This window comes from Polypterus senegalus, chromosome 10 (assembly GCF_016835505.1).
Source record: "Polypterus senegalus isolate Bchr_013 chromosome 10, ASM1683550v1, whole genome shotgun sequence".
NCBI lineage: Eukaryota > Metazoa > Chordata > Cladistia > Polypteriformes > Polypteridae > Polypterus > Polypterus senegalus.
In genome coordinates this window covers 17,197,341-17,217,208 of record NC_053163.1, presented here as the reverse complement: position 1 = coordinate 17,217,208, position 19,868 = coordinate 17,197,341, and the positions used below count along the sequence as shown (strand labels likewise).

The 19,868-nt window shown below is 41.1% G+C and overlaps 1 protein-coding gene across 1 annotated transcript in view; it reads left to right on the top strand.

The window, feature by feature from the left end:
- ncf4 (neutrophil cytosolic factor 4) overlaps positions 1 to 19,868 on the top strand; it is a 118,930-nt gene that overhangs the window by 64,030 nt on the left and 35,032 nt on the right. Inside the window, exon 8 of the mRNA XM_039765332.1 lies at positions 11,858 to 12,009. Within this exon, the coding sequence (XP_039621266.1) occupies positions 11,858 to 12,009 (152 nt within the window). The remainder of the gene's footprint in view (positions 1 to 11,857; positions 12,010 to 19,868) is intronic.

The following is a 19,868-nucleotide window of genomic DNA, read 5'->3' as shown; positions in this document are numbered from 1 at the left end:
AAGAGATAATTTTGTGAAGCTCATAACAGTTAAAACACACTCTATTAAAAAAAAAAAAAATGATGCCAAAGCTGTTCTTCAGAGTGAAGCCTTGGGGGAACCTTTGTATCAGTAACATGTTCAATGTTCATTGTAGGCTCTAACTGCCCCGCTATACTCTGCCCTTGACAAATGGGTTATAAAAGTAGATGGATACGCGTGCATGAATAGATAAGATTTGTGCAATCTGGTTTCAGAAGCTCTCTTCTTGCATACAGTCACACAAGCTAAGTTCAGGGTGTCTTGATCTGTTAGTATCCTGTAACCCCCTAATAATTAAAATCTTCTGGTTTTGCAGTTATTAGGGACCATTTTAAAGAGTTAAAGGACTGGCTTCATATGAACAGAACTCTTTAACTCGCTTACACAGTCCAGGGAGTTGCCATTATAGAACCATTACTTTTAAGAGTGTATGGGACAACACTATGCTGCTAATAGCAATATGACAAAACATTCATAAACCCGCCTAGTCCGGTTCAGGGTCGCAAGGGTCGGACTCTTTGGTCTAGAACAAACTCAGAAAGGGGCAATTCATTGAAGGGCCTATTTTCGGACATATTTTAGACTTCTTAACCTTATGTCTGAGATGTGGGTTGAGAATCAGAGTGCCTGGAAAAAAACAAACAAACAAATAAATAAATTCATAGCGGCACAACGGTGTTCAAACCCAGGACCTGTAAGTCTGCAACATTAATCACTGCGCCACCAATGCGATCTGCTCATTCATTTTAACACCATATCATATAATCATTCACATCTTCATGTTTATCTGAAAGGCACTTTTGCTTACATGGGGTATTTTGCATATTAATATTATTTTGGGTTGTTTATATAAAATACGCTGATTGTCCGTCAGGATAGCAATGCTGCCTCAAAACATATGGATCCTGGTTCGATTTCTGCTTGTAGTTTACATATTATCAGCATTGATTTCCGAACGGTTGAAAAACATGCCGTGAGGTTGGTCATCGACACCAAACGGTCACTTCATGAGTGAGTGGACGCGGCCGCTTCAGTGAGTGTGCCCTGCGACACTGCTGGATTGATGCCCTTTCTGGTGTCCATTTGCGGACTGCATGCTCACTGCGCTAACAGCAACCGAGTTCCATTGTATTCTTGACACGCTTTTCCTCTGGGGACCCTCGCCAGCTGCTTCTTGTCCAAAGTATCGATTGACTGCCGTAATTTCACTGGCATGGCGTAAAGTTGATTGCAGGTGTGTGCCTTCTGATGGACTGACGTCCCGTCGGATGTCCGTTCAGTTGGCTTACTGCGCTAGGAGAAGCGGGTCTGCCGCTGTACTCGCAAGTCCCGATACTTCGCATCACTTTGCTCAAAGAGCGGCCGTCGCGCTTCCCTTTGGATTGACTCACACTTCGTTTACTTCTCACCTTGATGCATTTTACACAGAGATGACCAACACCTATTACTGGAAAACGACTTTATATTTAGAATTTTTTTTCCTTTGAAGACGTTGGCAAACAGCAAAGCTCAGAAGAAAAAAAAAAAACTGTAATTTTTTGCTGACGTGTCCAACCTTGGGCGTGCAATGCAGGTGGAATAGAAAGCAGCTCCGAGTATAGTGGGAGCCGCTGACGTGATGCAGAACTAATGGACTGGATCGACGCCAAGTTACTGCAAGAGGAACGTGATTTAACTCCTACAGCGGCTGCAGGCCGCCCGCCCGCCCGCCCGGGGAATGAGTGTCTTTGACTAATGCAAGGGGAGGACTGCGCTTAACGGGAGCCCACCCTCTCGGTGGAGGAGGAAAGGAGAGTGGGATGCATTGAAATCTTTAGTTAGCATAAAACCTTAATTTTCCTAATTAGTCAAATGGAATAATGAGGCTCTATGCGCTTAAAATAACACAATTTACTGGGCTTTGTGGTTCCTTAGAACCATTCCTTGACAAAGAAGGATTCTCCGTCCTTCGTGCAACAAATTGGCCATTGAAACAGCTCCAGAAATTGGAGAAGACAAAAGTCTATAATGTATAGTAGGATACTAGCTGGTCAAGACGTCCTGGGTTTTGTGTTATTGCAGCGTTTCTCAACCTTTTAAGTATTTGCGATCCGAGTTTTCATAACAGTTTTAATCGCCCACTAATACCACAATTTGTTCTTTTTAAATTAATGATATATCATAGATGCATATTTTATTATACCTACTTAACTATTATCGACATTTATCTAACTCTTTATTTATTTTTATCAGAATGAAGTTTAATTTAATTTGCTTTGGTTTGAATAGATGTATTTTTCATATTTTCGATTCTTACCCCCTTTTTGTTACTTCGTGCCCCCCCTAGGGGTCCTGTCCCACAGATTGGGAACCATTGATTTATTGGACATTTTCATAACCTCAACCTGACACCAATCAGTGAAAGCATAACTATGATTAAACAAGATGCGCCTTATGAAGTCAGCGGCTCCTGTTTGTTCCTATGTCAGGAATAAAATCAAATAAACACTTGTAGAAGATCAGCCCAGACACAGACCAACACAGACCCCAAATGTCCAAAATAACACATTTTATTCTTACAATAAGGTCCCGCACACAACAGAGTGCCCCAGCAGACACAATAATCCATCTTTCTTCTGCCACCTCCACTCCTCACTCGCAACCTCGTCCTCCTCCACCCGACTCTGGCTTCTGAATGGAGTGAGGCGGCCTCCTTTATAGTGCACCCCGAAGTGCTCCAGGTGTCTCTTGATTAACCTCCAACAGCACTTCCGGGTATGGCGGAAGTGCTGCATAGGAACCCCGCTCCTCTTCTGGCAGCACTTCCGGGTGTGGTGGAAGTGCTGCATGCCCAGACTCTGGAGCTGGTTTCAATAGATTTATTTTTCATATTTTTGATTCTAGTTTTCTTTGTTTCACATCTTCACACCCCCCCTTTTTGTTACTTCACCCACCCCACAGTTTGAGAGCCACTGTTTTATTGTATGGACCAAGAGTCCTTTTAAAACCAGGAAGACATTGGTATTGCACAAATCTGTTAACATCACTTCATGGTTATGCTTGGATCCTGTTACATGAATTTTCAAAATCTTTTGACTGGATAGTTCTTTTATTAGGCAAAAATGTTTCCCCTTTGGCATCACTCTGAAGAAACACTTTGGCACCTTTATTGTGTATAGTAGCTCTGTGTCCATATGCAACCCTGCTGCGGAACCCAAGGTTGTTGTGCATCACCAGCTTCTCTGTCATTTAGGAGTCTGGACAACCTTAAGGTTCTTTTGTAACCAAGGAGATACTGAAAACAGCTTGGCACTAGAGCAGTGGCACCAAGTGCCACAGTCAGATATCAAGAGGAGAAACAGAACAGAGGAAGGTTAGCAATGGTTTATAATGGTTAGTAACATTGTACTATTTATATTTCTGTACAAATGAATAATAACCAGAAATTCAGTATGCACTGCTAATCAGCAGCTCTAGTCAGGGTATGCTAAACAGAAGTTGTGAGTCTTCAGCCTGGATTTAGAAGCTGAGACTGAAGGGGTATTGCTTATATTAGCAGGAAGATCACCCCACAGCTTCAGTGCTCTATAACTAAAAGTTCAACCTCCCACTGTTAGTTTATTAATCCTGGAATCGAAAGCTGATTGGTATCTTGAGATCTCAATGTGTGCTCAGGTTTGTAAGTAATGATAAGTTCAGATAAGTAAGCAGGACCTTGGCCATTAAAGGCTTTCTATGTTAGAAGGAAGATTTTGAAATCAGCCTTAAGTTTCATTGGGAAGCCAGTGCAGGGACTTGAGAACTGGAGTTATGTGTTTGTATTTGCTGGGTCTTGTATTAATTCTTGTAGCAGGGTTTTAAATTGGGTGGCATGGTGGTGCAGGGGGTAGCGCTACTGCCTTGCAGTTAGGAGACCTGGGTTCACTTCCCGGGTCCTCCCTGCGTGGAGTTTGCATGTTCTCCCCGTGTCTGCGTGGGTTTCCTCCTACAGTCCAAAGACATGCACGTTAGGTGGATTGGCGATTCTTAAATTGTCTTTAGTTTATGTGTGTGTGTGCGCACACCCTGTGGTGAGCTGGCACCCTGCCCAGGGTTTATTTCCTGTGTTGGCTGGGATTGGCTCCAGCAGACCCCTGTAGTTAGGATATGGGGTTGGATAATGGATGAATGGATGGGTTTTGGATTAAGTGAAAGCTGCCTAAAGAACTATTTGAAAAGAAGTGAATAGTGAATTGCAGTACTCCGTCCTACAAGAAATAAATGCATTAATTCATTTTTCAGTATCTTACATATTTAGAAAATGTCTTAATTTATTAACATTTTTAAAAAGGACAAAGATGCCTTGGATAGTTTTGGAATGTCCATTTTAAAGGACACACTAGTGGTCAAAGATTACACCTAAATTGTTTCTTTCAGTACTAATGGTGATTCCAGGTGAGTTAAAGAGCAACCGTTGTGGTTAGCATCATTCCAATCAATAAACAACATTCTTGTGGCTTTTGTATTCGGGGGCAAGTAGTTCTCATCCATCCACTTCATTTACTCACTGAACGACTAATTAACTGTTTCAGGGCAGATGTCGACTTTTGTCAACGGGAGGGTCTGATGGCAGTAATCAAATGTAAAATGGTGACAAACCTCTCTGTTATGTTTTTGTTCCACTCTGGTAGAAGGAACGTTCTCTGTGTCAGCTTGACCAAGATTCCCTGCGCTTGTGTGAGTAGTGAGGACTTAAATGACTGTAAAAATGGCATCAACATCCGACGAGTGATCGAAACGAATGAGTAAACAAAAGTACTCCATGGACGATGCTTTGCATATTATCGCTGAATCGGACTCTGTCTTGTCGGACTCCAATGTTGTTACCAGTGATCAAAGGCGAATGTGAGGTACCAACATCAGCTGATCGATCTCCAGCTGATTGTGGTGCTGAATAGGTTTGTGTAGCTGATAAACCTATGGCAATGTTCGCCTGGTAGGACTGCCACCTACAATGACAAGGGGTCAAACCAGTCTGTGTGGTAGTGCGACTGCCACTGCTAAAACCCCCGCCACGTGAAGACAGCCTGGCAGTCAACCTCCTACCTGTGAGTGGCTCAAGCCACAAGAGATGCCAAACTGGCGGCCACCGCATGAAGTGACAGATGTTTTATGTTGATTCATGTGCTTTTCAAAAAACTGTGTTGTTTTGGAAAATAATATTCAGCCCTCAAAGAGTTAAGGACATCATCCTTAAACATCCTTTGGTCTAAAAGAAAGGTGTAATTGGGATCATCTGCATATGGGCAAAAATGAACGTTGTTTTCTGATGAGAGTTCACCATGAAAGCATGTAAATTGAAAACAGCAAAGGTTCCAGTATTGCGGGACACCATATTTAACTTCTTAGTATAACAATAGAGTCCTGTCAGCACATTTTTGTCTGCACTTTAATCAATTTGATACTTAAGAACTAAACCAATAAGCACACTGCCAGTGAGTCCAATGCAATTTCCCAGCCTCTGTAGTAAAATAGAGTGGCCATGGTATCAAATTCTGCCATTGAAGCTAACAGTTGCGAGGGGAAGACAAAACCTTTTATTCACCTGGAATCCAGGCACTTCCAAGCAGGTGTCGCAAGTGCAACGAGAAAGGTGGAGACTACATTGAGAAATTACATTTTCAGTTTTGTTAAGGTTCATTCCATTTTCAAATAAATCCCATTTTATAACATTAGCTTATATCTGTGTGAGTGACAACCTTAAGGTTTTTTTGTAATCAAGGAGATAAAGAAAACAGCTTGGCACTAGAGCAGTGGCACCAAGTGCCACAGTCAGATATCAAGAGGAGAAACAGAACAGAGGAAGGTTAGCAATGGTTTATAATGGTTAGTAACATTGTACTCTTTATATTTCTGTACAAACGAATAATAAACAGAAATTCAGCATGCACTGCTAATCAGCAGCTCTAGTCATGGTATGCTAAACAGAACTTGTTAGTCTTCAGCCTGGATTTAGAAGCTGAGACTGAAGGGTTATTACTTATATCAGCAGGAAGATCATCCCACAGCTTCAGTGCTCTATAACTAATAGTTCAACCTCCCACTGTTAGTTTATTAATCCTTGGAATCGTAAGGTGGTTGGTATCTTGAGATGTCAATGTGTACTTCTGGTTTGTAAATAATGATAAGTTTAGATAAGTAAGCAGGACCCTTGGCCATTTAAGCTTTCTATGTTAGAAGGAAGATTTTGAAATCAGCCTTAAGCTTAATTGGGAAGCCAGTGCAGGGACTTGAGAACTGGAGTTATGTGTTTGTATTTGCTGGTTCTTGTATTAATTCTTGCAGCAGGGTTTTGAATTAAGTGAAAGCTGCCTGAAGAACTATTTGAACACAACTGATTCCAGATGAGTTAAAGAGCAACAGTTGTGGTTAGCGTCATTCCGATCAATAACTAACATTTCTGTGTTTTTTGTATTCGGAGACAAGTAGATCTCATCCTTCCACTTAATTTACTCACTGACATGACTAATTAAGGACAGTGTCCTTAAACATCATTTGGTCTAAAAGAAAACTGTAATTGGGGATCATCTTCTTATGGGCGAAAATTAATGTTGTTTTCTGATGCAAGTTCTCAGTGAAAGCATGTAAAGTGAAAACAGCAAAGGTTCCAGTATTGCAGGACACCATATTTAACTTCTTAATATAACAATTGAGTCCTGTCAGCACATTTTTGTCTGCACTTTAATCAATTTCATACATAAGAACTAAACCAATGAGCACACTGCCAGTGAACCCAATGCAATTTCCCAGCCTCTGTAGTAAAATAAAGTGGCCATGGTATCAAATTCTGCCATTGAGGCTAACAATTGTGAGGAGAAGACAAAACCTTTTATTTTGCTGGAATCCAGGTACTTCCAGGCAGGTGTCGCAAGTGCAACAAGAAAGGTGGAGACTGCATCGAGAAATGACATTATCATTTTTGTGAAGGTTCATTCCATTTTCTAATAAATCCCATTTTTTAACTTTAACTTGACTCCCCTTCGTAATTACTGTGGAATTTTCTTCATCAGTGGATTTTAGAATCTCATTTACAACAGTTGTTAGTGCTGTTTCTGTACTATGTATACTATATAATGTATAAGATGAGACTGAATCTGTATAGCAACAATTTTGTCAAGTATTTTAAATAGGGTAAATTTGAAATGGGCATATAATTATTAAACATATTTGGGTCTATCTCTGTATTTATAAGTAATGATGTGTTAAACTGACATGTTTAGTACAATAGGAACTGCACCATTCAGCAATGAAACATTGATAAGGCTAAGAATGAGTCCATTGAGCTTTTCACTAGTTTACTTAGGACATAGGTTTCAATTGAAGTTATGACTTCCTGTTCTGTTACAAAATTAAAATTATTACATTTTTGCATGGAAGATGAGACAGGGTTACCCAGTTTAGTATTAAGTTGTGAGGTGGAGCGGAGATCTGGGTTGTTCTATTGTCAACTTTGTCCTTAAAGAAGTTTATAAAGTCTGCACTGCTAATATCTGTAGGAATTTTTCCTTGTAGATCAGGATTCACATTTGTTACATTAGCCACTCTTCTAAACAGCACAAGAGGATTATTACTGTTGTTATCTATTAATCTAGAATAGCAGTCCGAGCAAGTAATAAAGAGAGCTTTTTTATACTTTTAGCACTGTCTATACATGCAATTCAGAATATCTGCAGCTTTGTTGGCTCTCAGTCTCTGCTCAGATCTGTAACTAATATTAAGATATAATGAGTGATTATGACAATGAATTGGGCCATCAACAATCTGGAAAAACCCTACTGAGTTAAAACATTTGCTAAAATGTCAGTTTCACATTAATATGTACAGTATAGTAAAATCCTCCATCAACACTACATTATCATAATGTATGACTATATCAGAGAAAAAGTTGGCAGATTCAGTCATAAACAATGCCTATCGCCCATGTGGTCTGTAGAATATTTCTGCAATTGTGCTGGAATCTTTTTTAATATTAAAAATGACTTGCTGAAAGGATGCAAATTCACCTCATTTTTTAGGAGCATTTTGTAGTTTATCACGAAGAATTATCCCAAGGCCACTTCCTCAATCAGTATCTCTTGATTTTTTAAAGAACGTGTAACCATTTGGTGCTGCCTGGGCTAAGGGAATAGTGTCAGATTTAATAAGCCAGAATTCAGTGAGAAGTCACAAATCAGATTTTGTACTTAATATAATAACTTTTACCAAAGTAGTTTCATTTCCAAGAGAGTGAATGTTTAGTAAGCAGAATTTTAAACTGAAAATATGCTTCTACACTGTTTTTATATTAATTGCTTTAATTTGAATTAAGCTACTAATATAGGTGCCCGTAGAGTAGGATCTGATTTTAACTCCGGGTGTAATTATGTTTTTTGTTGTTTGGTTACCAAGTGCTTCAGATTTTGTTTCAAGATTTCTGAACAATGATCTAATTTAATACCTTCCAGGGTTTGCCGCAGAAAAGTATCCCCTTAGCATGTTGCTGACAACACTATACTTTATAGTGGGAATGGTGTGCTTATGACAATGTGCTTTGTTTAAACATGACATTTAAATCTAATGTCCAAAAGCTCAATTATGGTGTCATCTGACAACAGATCCTTCTTTCAGCTGACTTCAGAGTCTCCCATGTGCCTTTTACCGAGGCATCCTGTGGCATTTTGTTTATTTTTGTCACCCCCTCCCCTAAATCTGTGACTGGTGACTCACCTGGCCAACAGCTGTTGGCTTCACCTTCTCTCCAGTGTTATTCAGTGTAGCTTGTAACTCCTTCAGAGTTCTCATAATTCTCATGGTCACCTTCCTCACAAGTCCTCTTCTAGCAATCAGTATTTATGTACTGCTTGCTCTTGGCATGTTTAACATCTGTGCCATACTCTTTCCATTTCTTAATAGTTGATTTCAATGGACTCCAACGGGTATTCAGTGACAATGCTACGTTCTTGTCTCCATCCCCCTGATGTGTGCTTTTCAATCAACTATTCATGGAGTTGCTTTGGAGGTGTCTTCATTGTGTAGGTTAGGCCAACACACTGAGTCAGCACAACATAGCCTTTCCAAATTCTGCTGCATTTACATGGTAATTAACTGAAACCCTAGATAGCTGTTTACAAATTAACACATTCTCTGACTTTTTAAAACTGATGAGCTCCACCAGTGGTCATTAAGTATAAGTATTATAAGTATTAATGTTCTTTAATATGACACACCTTAATGACCACTGGTGGAGTGGTCATTAAGGTGTGTCATATTAAAGAACATTAATACTTATACAAACCTTTTTATGTTTAACATTTAGACCACTTCTGTTTACACTTTGACAATAGTCTTTTTTCTGTTGATCGGTGTAAAAAATGTCAAATTAAATCCACTGGGATTCAATGTTGTACAAGAATAAAATGTGGCAACTTCATAAAGGATGAGTACTTTTTATAGGTACTGTGTCTCTCTAACGGATGCTGTATGTCATCAAGCACACGTGCCATTTTGGGCAACACTCAACATAATAATCCTAATAACACCCTGTGACGATGCGGGTTCACTTCATGCTCCCATCTCGCTTCCTGGAGCCCTGAACCCAACAGTGTCGGTAATGTCACCGATGAGCTTGGCAGTGAGGCACAACAAATGGAACAAGGGGATGGTGCAAAAATGCCAAGTGCTTTTATTAAAACAACAATCAAAATCAATGTTCAAATAAATACTGCAGTGATTTAAATCATTAAATAAATAATCCATAAAAACAGTTGTGAAGTGGAGGTTAAGAAAAACACAGAATTAAAAACAATCCTTTAAAACGACAACGAGGTTAAAACAACACTGGAAGGAGTCCTTTAAAAAAATATCCAAAGCCCGGTGTCTTTTACCTGGCGGCTCCCCTGCTTCTCCCAAGCGGGCTTTGCAACAGGAGAGTCCCATACCTGCAGCTGACCTTCTTCTCCTACACAACTGATCTGGTGGTCTTCCGATCCCTGGCTCCGGTTCAGCTCACCTAGACTGAGACTTGGGCTCCCCAGAGACCAGGATGCTCACACTTCCCAATCTCCGACTCCCGCTGCCTGCCTTCACTGTGGCGAGCCAACTTTCTCCCGGTTACTCCTAGTCCAAACACCTCACTCGGGCTCGCCTCTCCCAACTACTCGTATGCAGAGCGAGCCTGCGCTTCCTCGCTCTCCTTTCTCTCTACCAGCTTTCTCCCTCCTGCTTCCTGCCTTCTTCTCTGCAACCTCTGTCTTTCTTTTTCTTTTTTTCTCTAACTAACTGCTCTTTATAATAACAACATTTATTTCTACAGTAATCCCTTGCTATATCGTGCTTCAACCTTCGTGGCTTCACTCTATCGCGGATTTTATATGTAAGCATATCTAAATATATAACGCTGATTACTTGCTGCTTCACGGGTTTCTTTGGACAAAGGGTCTTTTTACTACATGCTTCCTCAGTTGGTTTGCCCAGTTGATTTCATACAAGGAACACTATTGGCGGATGGCTGAGAAGCTACCCAATCAGAACACGCAGTTAAGTTCCTGTGTGCTGATTGGCTCAGTGACGGAGCGCCAAATTCAATTGCGCTGCGTTAACCAGGAAGTCTCATCTCGCTCATTCAGCATCAATGGTGTTTTGCTGTGTAAAGAGTTAACTTTTTTGCTCTTTTGTGTTTATCTTTGTGCATAGTCAAGCCTTTCGTTATGGCTCTAAAACGATCTGTCTATCGTAATGGCTGTAACATATGTGATATCGGAGACGCTCGATATCTTTAAAATAATATTTAGGTTTTACTCTATATAAACATTGTGTTTACATACATAATTTCAACGAATCTTACCTAATATCTAAGAGAATACAAAGGGTTTATGCTGTATAACTGTGTGGGAAATGTTTATAAGAGTGTGGGAGAGTTTATAAGGGCTTAAAATATATAAAAATAACCGTATGAACATATGGGTTTTACTTCGTGGATTTTCACCTTTTGCGGAGAGTTTTGGAACGCAACCCCCAGGATAAAGGAGGGATCACTGTATAGCACATTTTCATAAAAAATAATGTAGCTCAAAGTGCTTTACATGATGAAGAAAAGAGAAAAAAAAAGACAAAGTAAGAATTAAAATAACAGTAATTAACATGGAATAAGAGTATGGTTTGATGGCCAGGGAGGACAGAAAAAACAAAAAAAAAACTCCAGACAACTGGAGAAAAAAAAATAAAATCTGCAGGGGTTCCAGACCATGAGACTGCCCAGCCCTCTCTGGGCATTCTACCTAACATAAATGATCCGTCTTCACTGATTTTAGGGTTATCATGGAAGGACTTGATGATGATGGTCATGTGAACATCTGGCCTTTAGTCCATCAATGTAGGAACATCATGGTGCTTTGATTAGGTGGTGGTGGTGCAGGGACGTGATTCACCTGTGGCAATCAGCAGCTCCCGGGAACAGTTACGGATGTGGACCGCTTCTCTCCTGTGCACTTAGGTGAGAAACGCCCACATCACAAATTCCCCAGGACTCGCTTCAGCCACACAACCACGCTTCCTCACTAAGCCGCGAGTGCGGCAATTATTTATTTAAAACTGTCCTTTTTGACGGGAGCTGTGGACCCGCTATACCTCACACACCTGATTATACAGTTGCGTACATTTTACTTGATTGGGATCTTCCACCGGTGCCGGCAAATCCAAACGCTAATGGTATCTCCGTATGCATCACCACTTAATCACAAGATGGTCATGGCTACATAAGACCACATATACCTCAGTAGGGAATGTCTGATTTTTGTCTCCTTTTGGTGTTAATCATGCTTCTTTTCACTTCCTCCTAAAGGGCTCATTAAGAAACATCACAGGGATTTTCCCCCAGTCATTTGTGAAAATCATCAAACCCCTCCCTGATGACAGCTCAGATGAGGATGATGCTAGGAAGACCACCAGCTGCCTGCGCTGCTTTTTGCATGAAGCACTCAAAACGGAAATCAGGTGAGGAACTGAAAAATTAGGGTCTAGATGATTAGTAGGATTCACCTGGTTCTTGTTACCATTCTTTTTCTCTCTCTGGTACATTTTACTTAAAGTTGATTCATTTTTGTGAATAGCTGGGGGTCTGAATTACATGGCATCACAGGTTTTTGTCGGGCAAATTTTGCATAGCAATTAGGAGACTAAATGTTTATCAATTTTCAGAACCAGTTAACCCAATTTTATTGTCATGGAGAGTAAGTGCTGAGGTGGGCTGGCGCCCTACGCGGGGTTTGTTTCCTGCATTGTGCCCTGCGTTGGCTGGGATTGGCTCCAGCAGACCCCCGTGACCCTGTAGTTAGGATATAGTGGGTTGGATATTGGATGGATGGAAAATGATTACAGGTTTAGAAAATCTTGAAAGCAGCACTAATCTTACATCATTTAATTAAAGGTCCACTGTCAATAGAATTCTATGGACATCTCATCTACAGCATGACAATGCAACAAAATAAAATTGCCCATAAGTACAAAACTAGGTAAACTGGTGCTGGTAAACTTGTAGTGATTTGTTAAACTCGAAGCCTACTGGCTGTCCACTGCACTTACAGAAATGTGTCACATTAATTAAATTAAATTTATTCTAATCTAGTACACCTCCAAATTAGACCAGTGCAGCATAATACTTGATACAAAAAGAAGGAAAGTATAAACAAAACCTAAAACAAACAAAATTAAAAAAACCCAAACGAAATGTTAAAACATAAAAGTAGTCTTATTATGCAAATTTTTCAAAAGTGCATATTATCTCACTATTATAAAATAAATCCTGGAGAGAAACACTAGGGTGACAAGACGTGATGAGGACGGAAGACACTTAAAAGACCTGCAAGACTAAAGAGATTGGCCATGGTGTGTCTCGTGAGGACCTTAAACATGAGACTGTGCCATGAGATTGACCCAGGACCGTCTCGGGATGACGTAGATCATGATATTCTTGCAAGACGCGCCTTACTTACAACCAATATCAAATAAGAGTACGGGCAGCAACATGCTCAGTCGTGTTTTGGCTTTGAACACACACAGATCCAGGGCTCTCAGCACATATAGAGTGTATAAGGACAATACGTTATAAATGAAACGTAGACGACTAAGCGAAGAAGAAAGCAGCACGGAGACTCAAAAGCGTTGGAGAGACAAAAAAGAAAAAGAATAATCTAGGTGGAAATTCAGAAAATAAAGAAAGTAATTATCATCCTGGAACAAGTGGAATTGAAAATAAAGCACGTCTAATCCGGACGTTGGCGCTGTACACCTACAGAGCAGAATAGAGATTATGAAAGCAGTGGAATTCGAAAGGCTAAAAAAAAAAAATTAGCTCGATACACATGTGGAGAAAGTTAAAGAATATAAAAGTATGAAAATTACAAAATATAAAAAAAGAAAGTAAAGATCGCAGTAGCGCAATCAAACAGAAATTATTACTCGAAAAAGGGAAAATAATCACCATGGACCAGGTATCATTGTAGCAAAAGTAGGATAAAGCGAGGTCAGAAATAAAAGACAGAGTAGAAAACAAAGTAAAACGTCATAAAGAGGTTAAAGAACAAGGGGGCCAAACACATGCAGAGAAGATTAGAGAAAATGAAAACAAATTCAAAAGACTCAAAAAAAACGTAGGTGTGAAACACATGCAGAGCAAGATACAGAATATGAAAGCAGAAAAAAATGACAGCGTTAAAACAAAGAAAGTAAACATCGCATTAACACAAAGAAAGAGAAATTATTACTTGGAGAAATAACGAAAAGGCGAATAGAGATCGAATATATGGACATATAGTAGGTGATATGTCTGAAGTATGTAAATATTGTAAGGCTTTCAAATTTAAGTCAAGAGAATTTCAAAAACGGAGTTTACCTCACTTGCATTTATTGCTTACTTTGCAAAAAAAATTATTAACTGCTGATGATGTTGATCATTTAGTCTGTGCTGAAATTCAAAACAGAAAAAACAATCCTGAATTATGGTACAAAGTCACATTTGGGATTCGAAAGATTCCAAATATTGTTTTTACAGAAGTTCTGAAATAAAAGTGAAACTAATGAAATAGCAACAATTCAAAAAAAAATCTTAAAAGTGTGTATCCAGACATGCTTCAGGTACTACTTGATCAAGTTCCGACAGCACTTCCAGGTGTGGTGGAAGTGCTGTAGACAACGGACTAACTTTAAAAGCCAATAAAAAAAAAAAAAATAAAAATGCAATTCTGGCCAAGCGGAAGGTAGGTACGCTTCAATGTCAAATGCTGGTACCGTATCTGATTGTCTTCAAGTCTGACGGGAGAGCATCCACCAAGTTAAGGCATCATAAGATTCTGCAGATGTTCTATCAGATGGTTGTGGTGAGCACCCTCTTCTACGCGGTGATGTGCTGTGGAGGCAGCATAAAGAAGAAGGAAGCCTCTCGCCTGGACAAACTGGTGAGGAAGGCAGAACGACGGGCGCTGAGCAGGCTCCTGTCAATCATGGAGAATCCACTGCATCCACTAAGCAGTGTCACCTACAGACAGAGGAGAGCAGCTTCAGCGACAGACTGCTGTCACCGTCCTGCTTCACTGACAGACTGAGGATATCGTTCCTCCCCCACACTACGCGACTCTTCAATTCCACCCACGGGGTGGGTAAACGTTAACACTATACAAAGTTATTGTCTGTTATACCTGCATTTTTATCACTCTATCTATCTATCTATCTATCTTATCTATCTATCCTAAATTCTTCTTCTTCTTCTTCTTTCGGCTGTTCCTGTTAGGGGTTGCCACAGTGGATCATCTTCTTCCATATCTTTCTGTCCTCATCATCTTGTTCTGTTACACCCATCACCTGCATGTCCTCTCTCACCACATCCATAAACCTTCTCTTAGGCCTTCCTCTTTTCCTCTTCCCTGTCAGCTCTATCCTTAGCATCCTTCTCCCAATATACCCAGCATCTCTCCTCTGCACATGTCAAAACCAACGCAATCTTGCCTCTCTATCTTTCATTTTGTGGTCAGCTTTCTTGGTCCATGGTGTGAGATGGTCTTTCATCAGTTTGGTAAGAGAGAGAGAGGGTGAGGTAAAGCAGGCAAATTTATAGGATTTCTGTCCAACCCCTACAGCCAATAGGACGTCTTGGTACTTAAAGTCTTTTGATACAGGCCAATTCCAAACAGCCATGCTTCAGACCAATGGGGGGATAGAACACCTTCACACCTGCCTTCCAAACCATATGTTAAGGTAAAGCTTGGCAGTTAGGCAGCCTGGCTTTCCTGTGGGGGTTGAGAGACTTCAGAGAATCATTTGCCAAAGTTGTTTAAGGCAGTTCCCCCAACCCTGTTGTAAAATTCACTTTCCTGACTTAGTCATGGTAAGGGGTAAACATGTATGCTTCTCACTAATATAACACTAATATCACATTGCTTTGCCTAAGTTACAAATAAAGGCATGCCAAATATTTATCACCTTGTATGCAACATTTCATATCACAACACTATAAATAATGTTGTTCCATAAATGCTATCACAATACTCAAACTTGATATTCAAGAGTAAGACATAAAATACAATAAATGCCAATTTGAAAATGTATACACCATGCAGCTCATATTTTGTATGACAGGGGGCACCCTTGTTGCAAAATAAAGCCAATAAGAAAGAAAAATGCACACACACACACGCACAAGGAAGGCATGAACAAGATAATTGGGAAAGTTAAAATTAAACAAACAGAAACTCAATTCGTGTTTCCTCTCTGTACTTCCCTTAACATGCTGGGTAGGCAATCTGGTCCATTTATCGATCTGCACAAGGCACATGTTTCCCTAACCCCTCTCCTTTCCTTTCATAACTCTGTGCTCCAATGTCCCCACCAGTTAAATGCTAGCCCCTCACTCACCTCACAGTTCAACACTCATTAGGGTCCTCAACAAAGTTAGATGCAATTTCATACTCCTTTCTCCAACCATACCTTCTGGTAATGCTGAAAATGTCACCTGGGTCATGCTAGACCTAGCTGTAATATGGACACTGGAGTAGAGATCTATTCAGTGGCTCTGAGTGTCCCTAATACTCTGGAACTGTCTGGAAGCTCAGCAGTTTCTAACATCAGCGATTCCAGGTTGTCCACTTTGTGAAAGGACATGTAAAGTCTTATCTGCCTTATTTGTGCAAAAGTTACCCTTAACAAGTTTCCAGCTGTGTCCCCATGTTCTTGATAAACTCGTTTTTAAGTCACAGTCTTGATTCACTAGACTAATTCCCTCCATAATTCCTTCAATCAGGTCTCCTCTTAAACTTCTTTTGCTTAAACTGAAAAGGCTCAGCTCTTTTATCTTTCCTCATAGCTCATCCTCTGTAGCCCTGGAATCAGCCTAGCAGCTCTTCCCTGGGCTTTTTCCAGCACTGCTTTGTAGCCTGAAGACCAAAACTGCACACAGTACTCAAGATGAGGCCTTACCAGTGTGTTACAAATTGTATTCTGGTTTTGCTGGAAGTTGTTACTTCAGAAATTGGTGAAAACTGGGAGAGATTTTTTAAGAAGACAAAGTTGAGGGTTGTTAAAAATGTTGAATAACAATAAATTCAAATAGTGAGAGATCCTGATTACTTATTTTGCACTACATCTTCACGGCTGTGCCTCAGTGGCCCTTAATGCACTGATATGTAGAATGACCCAGACTATAAAAGAAACTTTAATCGATTAATTAACTTGTTTTCAGACATAACGTGTTCATGTTTATAGAAAACATATGTGCACTTGCACACATACACATATTATACTTTCTCAGGTAGCTCCATAAATTATTGTAGGAATGTTTTATTGCTCTGTAGGTTACTGAGGTGCAAAAATGACAGAGGCTCCAAAAAACATTATTGCTTCTCTTTTATGCTTCACACATATTGTTATGGATGCCCTTTTAACTTCAAGGCCAGCTCTGTCTGGCTTATAAATCAAATCAAGCACTTGCATTGCTTCTTGAGCTGTGTTAATGCGCTCTAAGTGAAAGCTGAAAAATGAAAGGATAAGAAGCTCACTTGCAGAGGACCTTTAGTTAAGATTAAAATAACAGCGCTCCCATATAAGACGCAATTTGAAATGAAAAGGGGTTATATACAGTATATACTGTACATACAGTGATGCCAACATCCCAACATGCCACCCTATCCCCGACAAAGATATGGCAGAACAACACTGTTGCCTTCACAGCACACATTCCTCACAGGGCAAAGCACAACACAGTCCCTATTGCTGCCAGTCATTCCACCTCCACTTCTCCTCCAGAGCTTTGTCTTCCTCCTTCTGACTGGCTCCTTTTATAGGGCACCCAGAAGGAGTCCAGGTGCCCAATGAGCTTTTTTTCCGGCAGCACTTCCAGGTGTGGCAGAAGTCCTGCCAAATAGGGACCTTTAAACGACCAAGCAGCCCCTGGTGGTGGCCACGGGTCCCAGCAGGGTTGAGCTTCCATGCTCACAACCCCACTGCAAGCCAAGGGGGGTTGCCTTCTGTCGATCCCCCGGTCCTTCCATACTCAGGGCTGTCCTGGCCAAAACAGAGAGGTTCAGGAGGAACTTCATTTGTATGTCCAGCAGGGGGCACATACTGTTTTAGAAGTGCAGCTTGTATTTAACCCTGTATATACTCCTAGTTTAGTAACCAGGGAGGAACAATTAAGACAAGAGAAATATGGTAACAAAGAAAGGATATATTTAACTTACTTTAAAATGCAGCTTTCCTTCCTAATATACACCCGTCCATCCATGCATTATCCAACCCCCTATATCCTAACTACAGGGTCACAGGGGTCTGTTGGAGCCAATCCCAACCAACACAAGGCGCAAGGCAGGAAACAAACCCCGGCAGGGCGCCAGCCCACCGCAGTCCTAATATACATTGTAGTATAATTATTTAAATAGAGCCGAGGGTAAGCCTTAGGAACACAGCAATCATCATCATTCACTTCTTCAGTGGGGGTTGGCGACCACTACAGTTCCAATTCATTAGAGAGCAGAAGCATAGTTCTTGGCAAGGAGTTGACGTCACATCTATGCCAGCAGCTTCTGGAAAGAGGTGTCCTGACAAGCCTTAAATACTTGTACTTTTAACTATTTTCAATGAGCTATTTATGACCAATACCACACACAGATATGTCTCTCTAAGATCGCAATATATCTCATTCCTTCCCTATCTGTGAAGAGTGCATCTGTTCGTCACTTAATGTTCCTTCGTTGAAAGAATTGTCTTTGCTTCAGTTAAAGAGATGAATGTATGCCAAACATGATTAGGCTCACAAATCACAGTATCAAAGATTTTATGGGGGCCATGGGAATTGAGCATGGAAGCTCAACCCTATAGGGCAAAGTCCTCAATCACAGTCCTGGAGGACCGCAGTGGCTACAGGTTTTTGTTCTAACCCAGTTGCTTAATTAGAAAGCAATTCTTGCCAATAATTTAATTTCATGGCTTTTTTTGTTTTAACTCTGCTATGTCAGGTAATTCTTATATGCTGGATTTTCTTTCCCTTTCTAAGGATATCATCCAAATGATTTGAAGGCTAAAATGAATGAGTAATTCTCAGTCCTTCACTTTTTCCTCTTCAGTTTCCTTCCAATTATTTAATTTAACCCAATAGTGCAGGATTACACACATGTGTAAATGGTAACAAGCTAAATGGAGAAATGCTGGTCTCTTTTGTCATTTGCATGTTATTGCTAATTAGGAGCAATTAAAAACCAAGAATACGGCTGTTTAAGACTAAAATAAGCAATATGGGTTCAAAATCTTAACGAGTGAGACAACTAAAGTGAAGAAGAAGTGTTACTTGAGCAATAAGTGCTTCTTATTAAGCAGGGTTGGAGCAAAAACCTGCAGCCACTGCGGCCCTCGAGGACTGTGATTGAGGACCCCTGCTATAGGGGCCCATGGCCACTGCCAGAGGGCGCCAGGATGACTGTGAAACCCTGGACGTCAGCACTTCTGCCACACCCGGAAATGCTGGCGGAAGGAATACCGGGAACAGCTGGAGTGCTTCCAGGTGCTCATCCGGCACTTCCTCCACACCAGGAAGTGCCACGGAAGCTAATCAGAGGGCACCTGGAGCACGTCCGGGTGGACATAAAAGGGGCCTCCTCCCTCCAGTCGTCAGCTGAAGTTGGGAGGAAGAGGCCGAAGCTTGGAGGAGAGGGAGTGGAGGCGATGAAGGAAGGACTGTGGAAAGGCCTGGACTTAAAGGTGTTTGGTGCAGCGGGCACTGTGTTGTGTGAAGGATTGTACATAGTGTAAATAAAACGTGTCTTTTCTAAGAATTGCTGGTGTCTGCCTTTCTGTGCCAGGGATGATATCCTACAATATATATTTATATCTATGTATATATATATATATATATATATTGTGGTACCCAGATGGAGCTGGTATCCAGCCGGGACGCCCGAGAAGACCGGAGGAGGGCTTGTGCCTCCTCCAGACCTCGAGTGAGCGACCGCCCTGGGGGCCAAGGGTAAAGAGCGGGGAAGCTCGACCCTGTAGGGACCTGGGGTTTCTGCCAGGGGGACCCCAATACCTGTAACACCCTGGACCTCAGCACTTCCGCTACACCAGGAAGTGCTGGGGGGAAGAGGAACAGGGACACCCGGATTGCATTCGGGAAGACAGCCGGCACTTCCGCCACACTGGGGCGTGTCGGTGGGAGTTTGCCGGGAACACACCTGGAGCACATCTGGGTACTTATTTAAAGGGGCCACCTCCCTTCAGAGGGGGACAAGAGTCGGGTGGAAGATTGGACAAGGTCTCTGGAGGAGGCAAGAGGCGGCCTGAAGAAGAGAAGAGAGAGAGAGAAGGCATTGGAT